The 16,156-nt window shown below is 40.7% G+C and overlaps 1 protein-coding gene across 5 annotated transcripts in view; it reads right to left on the bottom strand.

The window, feature by feature from the left end:
• Positions 1-16,156, bottom strand: part of LOC149147201 (mitogen-activated protein kinase kinase kinase YODA-like) — a 133,391-nt gene that overhangs the window by 38,427 nt on the left and 78,808 nt on the right. For all 5 annotated transcript variants that reach the window (XM_089439102.1, XM_089439100.1, XM_089439099.1 and 2 more), the window contains 2 exons: positions 2,726-2,886; positions 2,471-2,546 (listed from right to left, as the gene is read on the bottom strand). In XM_089439102.1, coding sequence (XP_089295228.1) covers positions 2,471-2,546; positions 2,726-2,886 — 237 coding nt within the window. The remainder of the gene's footprint in view (positions 1-2,470; positions 2,547-2,725; positions 2,887-16,156) is intronic.

Here is a 16,156-nt window from a genome sequence, read left to right as displayed (position 1 = left end):
CAGTCCACTAACTGATCTTTGTTGCTCCAAAATTATCAGTTCTTAGGGCTTCAAGGACTGCCCTCTTAACAATGGCAAGTCTTCTCCTTGTTCATTGTACTAGGGCACAAATACCATTGTCCAAAACACTTAGGACAGACCCACAAACTCCATCACCTAGCAATCAATCATCATTAAGAAACAAATCAACATGCCCTATTTCAGATGTCTGCTCCACCTTCCTAAGGTCACAATTCTGGGAAAAAGCCCTGAGATTTTCGGCCATCTTTAGGGCTCTTGTACCATCTACAGTTTTTTCCTAATCGTGACCTCAAATACTCTTGTTCACCTTTGCAAACCTCCCTTATCGGCTCCTCTCTTCTTCACTGCACCTTCAAGTATCTAGGCCCCTTAACACAGCCCCAACACAGGCCTTAACAACTCCGTCCAGCACTTCTTTAAGGGACTCTAACCTGTTTCAGGATGCACTACATACTCGGCCTAATCAGAAAGCTGTCTTCTCTAACGCATGCCTAGAAACACTCCTTGTAAACTTAGCCAGCAGCTCCAACTCGGTCTAGATCACATCTTATGAAAAGATACAAACTTGTCATCTCTCCAACTCAAACTAGGATCTCTTGGACTACTACCTTAGACTAGTTCTCCCTCTTGATCGAATTGCTCTTGGATGCTGAGAAAGAGCTTAACCTTGTCTTTTATTTATAGTGTTCATGGTGGTGTCACATTCCACCAAGGGTCACACCATATCATTAAAGCCGACCTAAGCAGAATTTGCTTACACACTAATAAATCATAAGACAAAAATTTATTTCAATCATCTTTTGCCACCTCATTGAAGCCTTTGGTGTCCCTTAGTCCTTCAAGGGTGCCCCACATGCTCTCAATGAATAAAATATCAATTTTTTTCACTCAGTTTCCTGCCCACAACTTTGGATACAAAACCCACTGCTTGGGTACACTGCCCAAAAAGCCACTTTTGTGGGTCAACTCCTCACAAACCCAGTACACTCGGGGTTGTGGGAGTACCTCCCCAGTTAAACAAATCAACATTGAATACAAAAATGGTTGATATACCTCACAATTGATGACCCACCTTCATAAAATGAGCAAGCTAGATGAATAAATGTATGTTCTTGAGAGTGAATGAGAGGGATCTGAGGCTAGCTATCTATGGATCATGGTAGGGTTATTGACCAGCAAACTACATCATAGGAGAAAAATTTTCTCCTAGGGTTACCCAGATATGTGGGTGGGTAACACTATAGATCCACAAGTCCGTATAGCCATTTATTTATCTCATTTTAAGATGCAGAGATTTGTAAATTACATAAGTCTCATAAACGAGATATGAGATACATCACACACTTCTGTAGGAAAAATTGTTTCTCATGGCCAAATTGTAAGAGAAAAGCATCATATTACAATGTTTAAAATTTAAATGACTACAAATAATAAAGCATATACTCTAACAGTTAAAAGAAAACAATATAAAACAAAGTATAAATAATAATAATAAATAAAAGCAATTTGAAAGTGTCCACGAGACAAATGGAAATGGAATTTTAAGCACAATAACAAATAGAAACCTAGTGTAAAAGGTTCAATTATTCATGATACAAGTAACTAAACATCAAAGCTCAGAACAAAAGAGATTCAGTGTAACTACCAAAAGAACCTTTGTATCTACTATCAAGGGCAGAAAATATTACTAGTAACTCTAACCGGCTGGCTAAGTACTAATAGCATAGCATATTACTAGTAATTAACCAATTGCCTCATAAATAACTGATGACAAAACAATAATATTGATAAAGCACTTACCTTGGAAAACAAAAGCTTGTATTCAGGAAACTAAGCATGAGATTGATTTCAATTTTAGATCTCATTATTTGTAATACTGATAACCAAATAAGACATGCTAAGGTATGATATTGATTAATCCAAAAAAGGATCTCATAGAACATCCTAATGCATTTGGAGGAACATTACACAGCAAATTAACTAATGCCAGTCTAAATATAACAGAAACATGAGATCATAGTCAGAGTTATTATTGTAATAAAAGGTAATAATATTGTAATAAAACCAATTTCAGACATGCAAATAAATTACTTTACAATATGTTTGGAATAAATTATAATAAAATGGTGTCAGACATTCAAAAAAATTACATTACAATATGTTTGTAATAAAACACCGTTCGATATGCAAACATATTACTTTACAATACTTTTCAATCCATCGAATATCCCCTTTCATATATGTACTACAAAATGTATTACTTCAATTAATCTTTCAGCGTCCTTTCTCTTTTACTTTGCTTCCACACACACAAATATTTAACATGATATCAGCTGAACATAGTGACTGTAGCACAGAAAAGACCAGCATAGGGATTATATACTCTAGAAGAAACTATTTTGAATCTTTATGTTCTGATAAACCAGTATATGGGCCATAAGAAAAGTACATGTTTCGCCATGCCAAAGTCTGCCAGCTTTACTTGACCATTGGGATCCACCAGCATGTTGGCTCCTTTGATGTCCCTGTAATATTACAAATCATGATGAACAGTGAAAATATATCTAGTAAGCCACAACAATAGCGAATGAATCAATTATCAATCCACCTTGACAAGCATTCAAAATTTTGGCAAAATATAGTCATTTTGACATAAAAACAACTGTAAATGACTATAGCATCAAAACCAGATCTGCTCAAGCACCTGTGCACAGTACTTTTGCTATGCAAATATGCCAATCCTGCAAGAATCTGTCGTGTATAGCTGCGAATAATTGGCTCTCCAAACTGGCCATATTCTTGAAGTAGTTTGTGTATAGACCCACCAGAAACATATTCAAGGTAAATATACAGTTTATCATCAACCTGCGCACATGATGAAGTCAACCTATAATTAACATACAGTTAGAATCAACTGATTATTATTAAGCATCTTAATACAAGTAATATTTTCACGTTATCGGCATCTGCAACCATGACAATTTTGTTCGACGGTTGATCTTTCGCATGCACAATCTTCTTCAGATGCATGAAAAATATCCACTCTTGATTGGATGCCCTATTTAAGGCAGAATAGAGACATTTTAGAGAATTCGTTGGAGGACCTACAAAAGGAAATAAAATATTACTTGATCATGAATTTCTCATGTATCAATAACTTTAGCTTTACTTTATGCTTTCTGAATAAAGGTGCTTATTGTTGATTGTAATCTTTTCTTCAGTTTGACCTACGTTTTTGGTCATTAGTTGGACCATAATATATTTATCTCATATATGTCACTTGGAAAATAGGTCTGAGGGAATACGAAAATAACATTAGTTTATAAAGTCTAAATACTAGAAATGTGTGTAACTTGGAGAACTCCTTGGCATCTCCTGTATCCTTGGTCCTAGGACTGGTCTATCCTAATGATAGATTCTTATAAATTCATCAGGCTATGGTTTAGTAATTGAGCTGGGAAGCTACCATGCACATAACCTAGGCTCAAACCATGACATATGTAGAGCCCCTTTTGTGTGTGTGTCTGTGTGTGTCTGTGTGTGTGTGTGAGAGAGAGAGAGAGAGAGAAAGAGAAGGTGCTTAACCACCCGAAGTTGGTTTCCCTCTATCATCAAAAGGACTTAACACATTGTAGAAATTTATGAAATGCTGTAATACCATGTGGAAATTTCTCAGAATTCAGAAATTTCACCTCTTTCATAAATATTTCCTAGATCTCAACCCTGTGAATTCAGCCTTGGGGCTGTTATGGAATACAAAAGAAAACAGCAGTGGCCAAAATAAACAGACACCACATCATGAGCTGTCCAAGACATGTGGACCACATCTATCAAAACCATAAAAGCGAGAATCTGCCCAAGTCAATCCATTGATCCTGGAATACCAAGCTTATGATATGGATAACAGCCTATCCAACGTTATCAACAACTTGTGAACATGAGAATTCATCACATGCACCTCAAAGCTCCAGCAACTGAAACAACCTGAACTAAGTCAACTGCCTAATTTTGAGAAAATCCTAAAGCAAGAGTAACATGATCAGCAAGTCCCTCCATCTGAGAGAATACATCAACCCTATCCCTGTACAGTATTCCCATTACTGCAAACCTGGAATCAATCTCAAGGGTCAGCATCATCCTCAATCAAGGTATCAACAGCTAGAAGGCATATGGATGGAATAAACCAATGCAGAATGGCTAGCATATACCCTCGGAGATAAATTCCCCCAAATTGAAGATTTTGATCCTCCTACAATGCTCTTGAGCCTCATTGAGACTAGAAGACTCATCTAACCTTTCATTGGAATGTACATGTCCTGGATTAGCAAGTAACTTATAATGGCCACCCTCTCTCACCCCTCTAGATAAAGTCCTTAGACTAGCTAGATCACAGCCACTGATGGTGTAATCCTATCCCTCAAATGCACCTCTCCACTATACGTCTATCATACAAAACACTGAAAGAAGACTCTTCCTCAAACTAGGAACAAATAGAATATCACTCAAGCCACAAGTATCACCTAAAGGCATCTGAAAATAAATAAAGCCAACTCCACTAGCAATATAATATAAGTGGCATCATCACCAAGCTCCATGCTCAGACCTCCTATTACCGCCTCACATCTAGGGCTAAATACAGAAAAAAAATCTCCTATGATCCTAATCAGACAACAGTTCCACAGTTGATGTCAGCTTTTCTCCACAAACAATTGCCTGTAGATGCCTCGTGTCATGCTCAACTCACTCATTTGATGATTTTGTATGCTGACATGCATGGGCCACATTTGTTCATTGCTTCAAATTAAGTGTTAATGACTTATGTATTTGGCATGAAAGTAGCGACCATGGGTTGAATTTTTGCCTCTTACTTGTTTCACCTTGGTGGTTATAACTTATCATCAACTTCTAGTCAAGTATAGTCACTCTTGGGAGAGAGGTACTACTAGGGAACTTCGGGGGTAACATGTCCATGTTGCAATCAGTACATAACATGTTCCAATTTTCCCATCTTCATTGTCCCTCCTTTTGGATTGGTTGTTACATGTCACACTTATAGTTTCATGCTTCATAATACCATGTGAAGAAGGGGCTCGAACGCTCGAGATAGATGCAGCTTTACAAAAAAAGGAGAAAGCAAGATGGAAAGTACAATATGCAAAAGAAAATTAAGGAATAAGAATGATAAGTCAAAAGCCAAAGTAAGGCTTGAGCTCTATCCATTCGCTATGAGGGCATTTCCCAAAGTCCTATGCAATGTAGTGTCTACCTAAAAAGGATTAAGTGAAATAATCCCAAATCCCCATGCAATAAAATGCATAAGTAAAAACTAAAGAGAATGAAAAAACACAAGAAAAAGGCAAGAAAAGGGAAGTAAGACACAATGTCAAGGAAAGGATAACTCAATGGATAAGTGTTCCCTCTACAAAGGCACTCATGTGGATAAATATCTTAAACTTACATGACCATGTAACACAATTCATGAAGTCAAACCCCATACCATACCATTTATCACTACGCATACTCCTTGATAAGTCTCCTAGGAAATACCACTTTTCTTGGATATCGCCACACCTAATTGGAGTTAGGGATGATCCTCCCACACCTAATGATAATCTTCCCATGAATTCTTTGACTTACTGTGAAGTTGAATATGATACATTATGTGATCTACCTAATGCCATTTCCATATGACATGACTCACTTTTTATGTTGCATTGACTTGTGTACATGCAACGGATTGATGGTCGCACTTGGGCACTTGGAACGCCTCCTTAGTTGTATATTTTACATTCCTAGGAAATACCATGTTTTTTGGGTATTGGCACACCTAATAGGAGTTAATGATGATCCTCCCATCAATTCTATAAGTTATTGTAGTTAGGGATGATCCTCCCACACCTAATGATAATCTTCCCATGAATTCTATGACTTACTGTGAAGTTGAAGATGATACATAATGTGATATGACTAATGGCATTTGCATATGGCATGACTCACCCTTTATGTTGCATTGACTTGTGTACATGCCCCAAATTGATTGTTGCACTTGGGCACTTGGAACCCTTCCTTAGACGATGCACTTTGCATGGATATGAGGTAGATATGAACTTTGAGTCCTATTACCTAACAAATTGTTGGGTATTAAATGGCAAAGATTGGATAGTGATAATGATGGTAGCATCTTGGTAGTACCCCTACAAGATATGATTTCACATTGATAAATCCCAATTGCCAATTAGAAGAGGGTTTAAGCTAGAAATGTAGCACTATCACAGATTACTAGATGAAAGGAAATTCTTAAATCTGTGGAAAGTTATTGCTCCACTATGGGACACCAAATTTATTACATCATCATGAAGTTTGCACCCATTGAAACGGTAGGGTTGATTTACAAGCTTGCAGTTTCTCATTCCAATAATGAATGTACCAACCATTTATAGTCAGGAGTAAGATTTGGCAATACAGGAAAGGTGGTGGCCAAAACATCAATATTTTAACCATCTGATCATTAGGATAATGAGGTGGCTCCCATTTATGGCCTCACTTTTGATCATTATGACATAAAAAGAAATGAAGTGCAACCTACATCAAGGTTAAAATGGAATGCATCAAAGATATTCCATAAAGAGCAACCAACATCTACAATAATGGTAAAGGTGGTGACAAAAAATTGTCTACTTTAACCAACTTGGCTTGAAACATTATGGAAAGATCCACTTTATAAGGGATTCAATGTGCATTTTTTTAAGGTAACACCTTCACAAAAAAATGCAAATTTTTGAGCACAAGTGGACCCTTGCTTCATCTAGAGGCACAACTACAAGACAATTAGCATATAACTTTGTGAACAAGAACAACAACCACATGTGGAGGGGCACTTTATGGCTATGAGAATTGATTTTAATATTGGTGATTATTTTAAGAATTGAGATCGTTAACCCTCCATTTAGCAAGGGTATCCATAAATAATTTGTTGCATTTATCGCTCAAATTAATGAGTGAGGCAAATTGGTAACATGTAGTAGCCTTCATTGATGATTTGGTTGCATTCTGATTTTTGGGCACTTTCACATTACCAAGGCAATTCACATTATTTAAGGCACTTTGCGCATATCAATCCATAGATCATGTTACCGCAAAATCTAGCAGCTAGGAAAACCTAGGTGCTATGGCAACAAAAAGATCAAAAACCATTGTGAGCTCAATGGCCTCTCCCTTGTTGTTTTGCAGTCGGATGTTATCCCCACAAGGGAGGCTTCTATGGCAAGAGTTAGAGGTTAGATGACCTAGGGTTTCCAAGCCAAATGACTCTCTAGAAATCTTGTAGAAAATCACCTAGAAAGATCTTCAATAAAGGAAAGCTCAAGGGTAATATGAGTTTAATAGTTATGGAAGAAGGTACCAAAAAAGCCTTGGATGTCGGGATATGATTTAGATATGCTAAAGTACACTTTTCACCAACCCCAATAAACTAATGGAAATCCACTATAAGTCAAGATTTTACTAATACGCGGATTTACAACATGCAATAACATATTAAAAAAAATAGCCTACAAAGAATGCTATTAACAAAAACCTTACGCTTCCCGGATGCGGGTGCATAAGGGACGCGAGCAGGGCACGAGCCATCACGTGGCCGGGTGTCACGATCATAACGTCTGGCGGTACCACGCGTTAGGCGGATTTAATATGGTTGAAGGCGATGAAGGGAAGGCATTAATGCCTGTCTTCTCGGCTCGAGGGAGGCAGTTGGGAAACGGGGTGATGAGGGAGGTTAAACTGTGGAGGATGGCACGTCCGCGGGAGTATGGTGAGCCTGGTAAGGAGACCCTCCTCCGCGTTTGCAGCAATGCGAATGCAGCGCTGAGGGGTGTAAGCTCCAGGAGTTGGGTATGTGAGAAAGCTGCTTGTGAGACTGATGCTTGTGAGACTGCTGTTTGTGAGCACGCTGTTTGTGAGATTGCTGTTCATCGCTGGAGTGTGAGCCAGTGCTTTATGCTGGACTTCTTGTTGCTGATTCTTGTTGCTCGAGAAGTGAATTTGCTGAGTCTTTTGGCTCGAGGGGCGGATTCTGGTTGTAGGAGCTGGTCCGTGTTGTAAGGATTGGTTCTTGGAGCTGGTTCGCATTGCGGCAGTGGATTCTTGAGGCCGGAGTCAGAGCCTTGTGGTGGAGTTCGTTCCTGACATTGGGGGTTGCTTTTGCCCTGGTTGAAGCACAGAGTATTGGAATTGGAGGGAGATTAAGGATGCCGAGGGATAGGCCAAGAATGGGCAGCCGGAGGGGTGGTATTCAGGGCCGAGCGCCGCCGAGAGATGACCATTACTCCCCTACTTCCTCCATAGAGGTTACCTCACAGCCTCGATGGTTTCAGGACAGCAACGATGAAGTTGGAGGGCAAAAGGAAAGCAGCCCAATTGATGAAGATAGCCAGAGGGAGCTTCCCATGCTCAGGTATCGTCTCCCCTGTCCGCATGTCAATTCCTCTTTGATTGTATCCATTACTGTTGAACCTGGTATCGAGCCTCAGTCGGATAGGCAACGTTCCAGTAGAAAAGACTCCCCTGTCGCTTGCCTTCCGGTTGGAGCAGAAATTGGTTTGGCTCAGCCTGAGCGTATTCCGGGGCCGAGTTGGTCGGAACCTCGTCATGCGTGTGGGCTGCGACTGGAGCGCCCTGCCCCTAATTTGGATCCTGATGTTGGCCCCTCGGTGCGTGCGGCTACTACTCTGCCTGGTCCGAGCAAGCCCGCCCAAAAAGACAGTCCTCATAAGATCATTCAGCTCTCGGATTCGGAGAAAACGATCCACTTCGGATGCCAAATTGCAGAGGCGCTCCAGTCTACTGATGAAGAATGAAATTGTCCTGGTAACTTTTGTTTTGGTTGGGATTTTCAGGTGCAATTCGGCTATATTGTCAATGTGTCGGCTTTATTGTTCAAGTGTCACATGTAATTGTCCAAGTGTCAAGTGTCTTTGTCCAGTTGTCTGTGTCTTTGTCCGGGTCATCATACGGCCCTGGTGTGTTTGTGTTCATCAAATGTTCAGTCCAGCTATGTTCAGTCTATCAATGTTATGTAACAGTGGCAGCAGTGATACAGCAACATACCCAATTTTGAATCTCTTCAATTTGGGTGCTGGAAAATGGGCAAGGCCAGGGCGCATAAGAAAATCTTCTTAAGCCTTGCCCTTTGTACACTTTTTTGTATATTTGCTTTGTAAGATAATAGAATTAGTCAAATTCAGAAAAAAAAAAAAAACAAAAACCTTACGCTATTAGAATGTAGGCAAGGGATAGGTAAATAAGTAAATTTTATTCGTTGATAATGCACAAAACAGCGGCAAATACTTAGACATCAACCTCATTTTTTGCGGTAGAATATGCAATAATGCTAGATTTTGCCTTTTTAACATTAATAAACGTGAACCATGCCTAAAGGGAAATAACATACAACGGTAAAATGTTATTACATGCATATTTAGACCAAAACTTAACCCTAGCTACAATAAAACTAAGTTGCATGAAACATTGAAACATCTAGAAGTTTTCAAAACAGAGACAGCCCGAAACGCAACCCCCAAAAAATGGAAACACGGTCGAAACGTTATATATATATATATATATATATATATATTGCAAGAAAAGAAAGAATGAGACATATAAATGACATTTTATTAGGAAATCCAAATTATATTAACTCCAACAGATGATTATATGATGCAAATATCCAAAATTAGCCTTTAAAGATGAGGCTTTGCATCCAAGACTCCAAAATCAGCCTTTATATGTGAGGCTATATGTGTTAAAACTGAAATAAAACATGAACTACAGACAATCATGGCTACATTAACATATCATTACTAATAAAACTCCTCATCCTCATCAGCAAAGATCAATCAAGATGCTTGTTCAACAAAAGAGGCAACTCTACTAGTACTTCCAGTTGCACTTGCATCACCACTGGCACAAATATCAAGAGTAGAAAGGGAGAGCTCTAAATCCAAACATTTTGCATCCACATCCCAATCTTTATGAGGTCCACTTGTATATTCTTCACCCCTACGAGACACAAGGGGCAGGTTTGAATGCACATATATAAGGTCCTCTTCCTTCTGCGATCCCAACCTGTTGCGCTTCGCACTATGAATGAAATTGTAGGTGCTCCAATTTCATTTTGTTTATGAAGAGTGTTGAATTTCCACAACCTATGGATCTAGGTTAGACTCTTAAAATCATTAATGCTACCAAACCAAGAATCTCAACCATAAACTACTTTGCACAACGAAATATAAACAGCAGTAAATCACACATGCACAGAATATAAACAACTTTTTATAGTTTTCAACCCAACTTCATTATATTAAACAACATATAATACAACACTCTAGGGCCCCCGTACCAGGGATAATGGCCCTCATAAATCCATTAGCACAAGATACAAAATTGGGGCTTGGTGTCAGTCCATCAACAACCAAGTTGCCCTCAACAAGATACTATGACCATCTGGCTGTCGCATGCTCTCTCAGCTCCTCTCGTCGTACCATGTACCTGCCCAGTCCTTCAACTCCCAATCTGCAGCTCTTGCCTTTATCAATGCTCCAAGTCCATCTGGCCATTGAATCTCGACTATCAATCTCCTCTCTAGTTGTCCCTTCATCCATCAAGGCACAACACATCGAGACTACTGTCGAGTTGTTCATATAGCTCCTTAGCTACTCAGGGACCTAAGCCCACTATGGTCTTCCTATGCTGCATTGATGAAGACCAACATAGGGCACGGAGGGCTACCACCTATCACTGTAAGATGTCCATCTCCTACAATGAACACGGGCAAGGAGGACTACCCATCTTCTATCGTAGATGTCCTTCTCCAAACACAAGTCTCGGGCTCCAAAAATTGCTCCTGTTTGATCATACACTTGAGCTCATCAACTACCTCTCTCTCAACTACCTTTGTCCATCAAGGTGTTGGTCATCAGACTCCAACTTGTACACTATCACGTTGTCCTCCAGCAGACCGTAAGTGTCCAATCACATCCACACTTGATCTTCTCTCACACTTACCTCCAACCGTCCACAAGAGACCAAGTCCATGTTGTAGCATCTGCTCCTAGCTAGGGCATCTTCACAGCTAGGAGACCCTTACACATGGTTGCCCACAAACTCCATCAATTCGCCCTTTACTTTGCAATAGAAGAGCTATTGCACAAATTTGGGCACATCAATATGTCCTCACCTAGGACATCATCCAGGGGAACATCTGCAACACTCCTTGTTATTGTCCTCTTGCCTCTCATCTGATGAGCTTGCTATCACCTTGGTTGCTTCGTAGGCTTCCCAACAGTCCACGTGGGCTCCTCCAAACAGCTCCTAAGGTCTCCTACAACTTCCCATCAAACTGATCCAAGCATTGGTCAGTCTTTGACCCAACACAAGACAAAACTCAGTCAAAACATACTTTTGATTGTTGTTGTAAGATGAAATGAACTATTGTTCCTCGTTGTGGATGGTTAGGGCACCTTGGAACGTTGCAACAACCCTAATACACTCACCTACACAGCCCTTTCTTACTGCGACCTGCCCTTGGAAGACTTCCCTTCATCCACGCTGCTTACCTGAGCATAAAACAGCCCTTAAACTCCTCCACGCAACTCTGTTTGGGTGGGTTAGGCCTGCGGCCTACCCACAGCAGTCTTCTAGGGTTGCGGCAGCCTTATCTCAGGGTCTGTCCACCCTTTATCACTTCGGACTTGGCCCAGAATTACTCCTCCCTGCCTCGACCCTCTAACAAAGTAGCTCGAATATCAATCCAGCCATGAGAAAGTGCCCAGAAGTGCCCTCTCCTCCTCGTTGGTCTGTCCCTTCTTCCTGCGGCACAAAACAAAGATTAATTCTCTCCTCCAACAAGCTTATCACTTGTAATGTATTATGTGTTGCACAATGGATACCAAAACAACTCCAATTCACCCTCTATTTATAGCCAAATGATGGGATCCAACGAATAGATGAAGAGACACATCCATTGGCTAAATTTTTACTTCAAGCCTACATGACTTGAAAACCAATAATTATTTGGCAACTTCAAAAATTCATTTCTCCACTTCGACAATTCGGAATTTGATGATTCTCGAAGCATTGGATTCTCCTTTCCGCCCTCTAATGTCTCATGCCATCACATGTAGAAATGTGCCTCTGGAATTGCCCAAAACACGATTGGGTACAAAACCCCAAGCTTGGGTTCCAAGCCCACAAGCCTACTTGTGGCGCTTTGACATCCAACCCTCAAACACTAGGGCTTGGATTACCTCCCAAGCTACACAAAAAATCAACACTCCCTCTTAGCGAGGGAGGTACTTCTAAGACTAGGAAGTAACCATCATCATTTGGCGACGACACTGCCCATCTGGCATCCATCACTGCAGCATACCATGTAGAATGAATTTGGCAATCTCGATAGTGCCTCTGCCTCATCATATCCGAACCGGAAGATCCCAAACCTCCATAGGGTTTCTCCCTCTGAGGCTAGACTCCCTCTGAGCCTACAAAATCTCCACCGGCTCAGTCCTGCAAGCACTTATCCTCCTGGATCAAGTACCACTCATGCCAATCCCTGCAATCTCGAATATGCAACATCACGAACCGATGAAGACTCTAGCCTCCCATCCTGTAGTCCATCACATGAAGCCATCTCGATCAACTAGATCTGGTCCATGCCAAAGAAACCCTCGAGTTGTCCCAACAATCCATGACAAGTCAACGGAAGTCCACGATCAGCAATCTACCCTACAACAAACTGTTGTTCAGCAAACTCACCACCAATCCACCAGACCTTCCAGCCAATCTCGCTGCCAACCCAATCAAGACCACATCTCCATGTCTTCATCTGAAACCTCTGCTCCATGATCTAGACACCCACAACTCCCTCTGAGTTGCTTCGATTTGCACACTCTACTTCACTATCCCTCAAAGTAGCTCAGATATCCTCTAATATAGGTTAGAGTCTTAAAATCACTGACACTACCAAACCAAGAAGCTCAACCATAAACTACTATGCACAACAGAATATAAACAACAGTAAATCACACATGCACCAAATATAGACAACTTTTTACAGTTTTCAACCCAACTTCGTTATCTTAAACAACATATAATACAACAGTCTAGGGCTCCCGTACCAGGGATAATGGCCCTCATACATCCACTAGTACAAGATACAAAATTGGGCCTTGGTTTCAGTCCATCAACAACCACACTACCATCAAGAAGATACTCTGATCATCTGGCTATGGCATGCTCTCTCAGCTCCTCTAGGTCCTACCTCGTACATGCTCAGTCCTTCGACTCTCGATCTACAGCTCTTGCCTCTATCAATGCTCCAAGTCCATCTGGCCACTGAATCTTGGGTATCAATCTCCTCTCTAGTTGTCCCTTCGTCCATCAAGGGCACAATACATCGAAATCTTGTCGAATTGTTCACAGCTCCACTTGTGAACAACTCTCGATCTGCCCACTACTACTCCTCCTCTACTCAGGGACTTCAACCCACTATGGTCTCCCTGTGTTGCACTGATGAAGCCCAACATAGGGCACGGAGGGTTGCCACCTATCACAGTAAGATGTCCATCTCCTACAATGAACACAGGATAGGAGGGCTGCCCATCTACTGTTGTAGATGTCCTTCTCCACACACAAGTCTCGGGCTCCACAAAATGCTCCTGGTTGATCAGACCCTTGAGCTCATCAACTACCTCTCTCGCAACTACCTTTGTCCATCAGGGTCTTGGTCACCCGGCCCCAACTTGGACATTGTCACGTTGGCCTCCAGCAGACCATAAGTGTCTAACGACATCCACTCCTAGCTAGGGCATCCTCACACCTAGGAGACCCTTACACATGTCTGCCCACAGAGTCCATCAATTCGCCCTTTTCTCTGCAATAGAGCTATTGCACAAATTTGGGCACATCAATATGTCCTCACCTAGGACATCATCAAGCCATCATCCAAGGGAACATCCACAACACTCCTTGTTGTTGTCCTCTTGCCTCTCATCTGATGTCCCTCTTGTCACCTTGGTTGCTCGGTAGGCATCCCAACAGTCCACGTGGGCTCCTCCAAACAGCTCCTAAGGTCTCCTACAACTGAAACTGATCCAAGCACTGGTCAAATTCTTTGACCCAACACAAGACAAAACTCAGTCAAAACATACCTTTGATTGTTGCTCTAAGCTAAAGTGAACTGTTTTTTTTCTGATTGTGGTTGGTTAGGGCACCTTGGAATGCTGCAACAGCCCTAACACAGTCACCTACACAGCCCTTTCTTACTGTGGCATGCACTTGAAAGACTTCCCTTCATCCACGTTGCTTACCTGGGCAAAACCTAGCCCTTAAACTCATCCACGCAACTCTATTATGGTGGGTTAGGCCTACGGCATACCCTCTAGGGCTGTGGCAGCCTTATCTGAGGACTTGTCCACCCTTTATCACTTCAAATTAGGCCCAGAATTATGCCTACGACTAAAACTTAATCACTAAAGTAAATAATTTACTTTACCTAAGTTTTTATTTTAACTCAATAAGCCAACATATAATTATGTGCTTTTTCCTAAATTTAGCTTAGGCTAAGTTACATTAGCAAAGATTCTAAGGTGAAATGTGGGTGACTTTTGCACGCCTAGACACAGGGCCTATGCAGAAGTACCTACCCAAGCTATGAACTTCAACAACTTGATTTGAGGATCGTTCCCCAAATTGAGGTTGATCGTGATGCTTAGAGACTCATCCAGCCCTTCCATTGCACTTTTGTAGCATTTTGAGCCCTCAAAAGGCATGAAATCATGCTCATAGAGGTCTTACAGCTCACATATGTCAGCAGAAATTGGCATATTTTATGTTGTTGAGCTATTGGGTTGGCTTGTTGTTGATTTTTCAAAGCTCTTTTATGTTAACTGAAGTTAGAGAAGGAAGGGTTCTGCTAAATTTAAAAGTGCATTAAATTTGCAAAACAACCCTCATGTGAATCTAAGGCACAGTCTTACTTTCTCTTAGTGTTGACTTAGGAAAATTCTCTAATTTCTCTAATTTTCCTTGGTCAAAAATAGTAAATCAAACTCAGCGTGCATGGAGATTTTATCTCAGTTCGACTTCAGTTCAGTGAGGCAGTTTGACTCGAGTTCAAGAGGCCAATTCACTTGAGTTCAAGATCTCAGTTAAACTTTAGATCAGTGAAGACAGATCGACTTGGGTTTAAGGAACCAGTTCGCTTGAGTTGAAGCGTAGTGTGATTCTATATAGAAAAGAGTGCAGAGTTGGTGAGACACATGATTATGCACTAGCAAGGATTTGTGGCTTTTGGGCTCGGGAAAATAGTTCCAAATTAACGCGTGAGGTTAGGAAGAGCCAGAGCACATCACTGGAGGCTGAGATAGCTTGCACAAGGAGGCTGAGATAGCTTGTGCAAGGAAGCAGTTCAACCTATACAATTGGTACAACCTGCGCAAGAGAGAAGTCGAATTGGTCTAGGGTGTAAATGATATTGTTTTGAGGAACAGAGAGTTGAAGAGAATTTTTCTAGTGCTTTGTAATTAATTACTGAGATTTTTCTGAGCACATCAATAAAAACACACAAACTAGCAGGTTTTCCCCAGTTGGGGTTTCCTAGGTATTTATAGTGTACTGTTTATTGAGGGTTTGTGTCTTCGTAATTTTATTTTCTCTATTGCTATTATTTGTTAAAATACTCAACATATTTAGTAAACGAATTTTGCAATTTAGTTTTCAGTTCTCGCATCCCAGAATACTTGTTAAATTAGTAGTTGAGTATTAGAAAGATTTGATAATTACTTATTATTTCTTAAGTTAAATCGTTTTTGTGTTCACATTCATCTGAAAGCAATTACAGAAGAGATATGAACAGTAGAAACAATGAATGACAGTAGGATCATAAAGATGACAAGCTACAGCCAAACATATGAGACACAAAATTTTACCCAAGGAAAACCCACTTGGGGGAAAAACACAGCAACCTTTTCCTTAGAAGAATTATTCAGTTCAGCAAGAGATACACCTAATCCTTTTAGTGAAAAAAAAATGTCAAATTGACCAACAAGATAGCCCAGGTCAAATTTGGTCAAACTGCCCT

This window comes from Pinus tabuliformis, chromosome 9 (assembly GCF_031772625.1).
Source record: "Pinus tabuliformis cultivar Carrire ecotype Pingquan chromosome 9, CPIR1, whole genome shotgun sequence".
In the NCBI taxonomy this organism is placed as follows: Eukaryota; Viridiplantae; Streptophyta; class Pinopsida; order Pinales; family Pinaceae; genus Pinus; species Pinus tabuliformis.
Note: the sequence above shows the minus strand (reverse complement) of the source record. Positions and strands in the feature narration are given on the sequence as shown.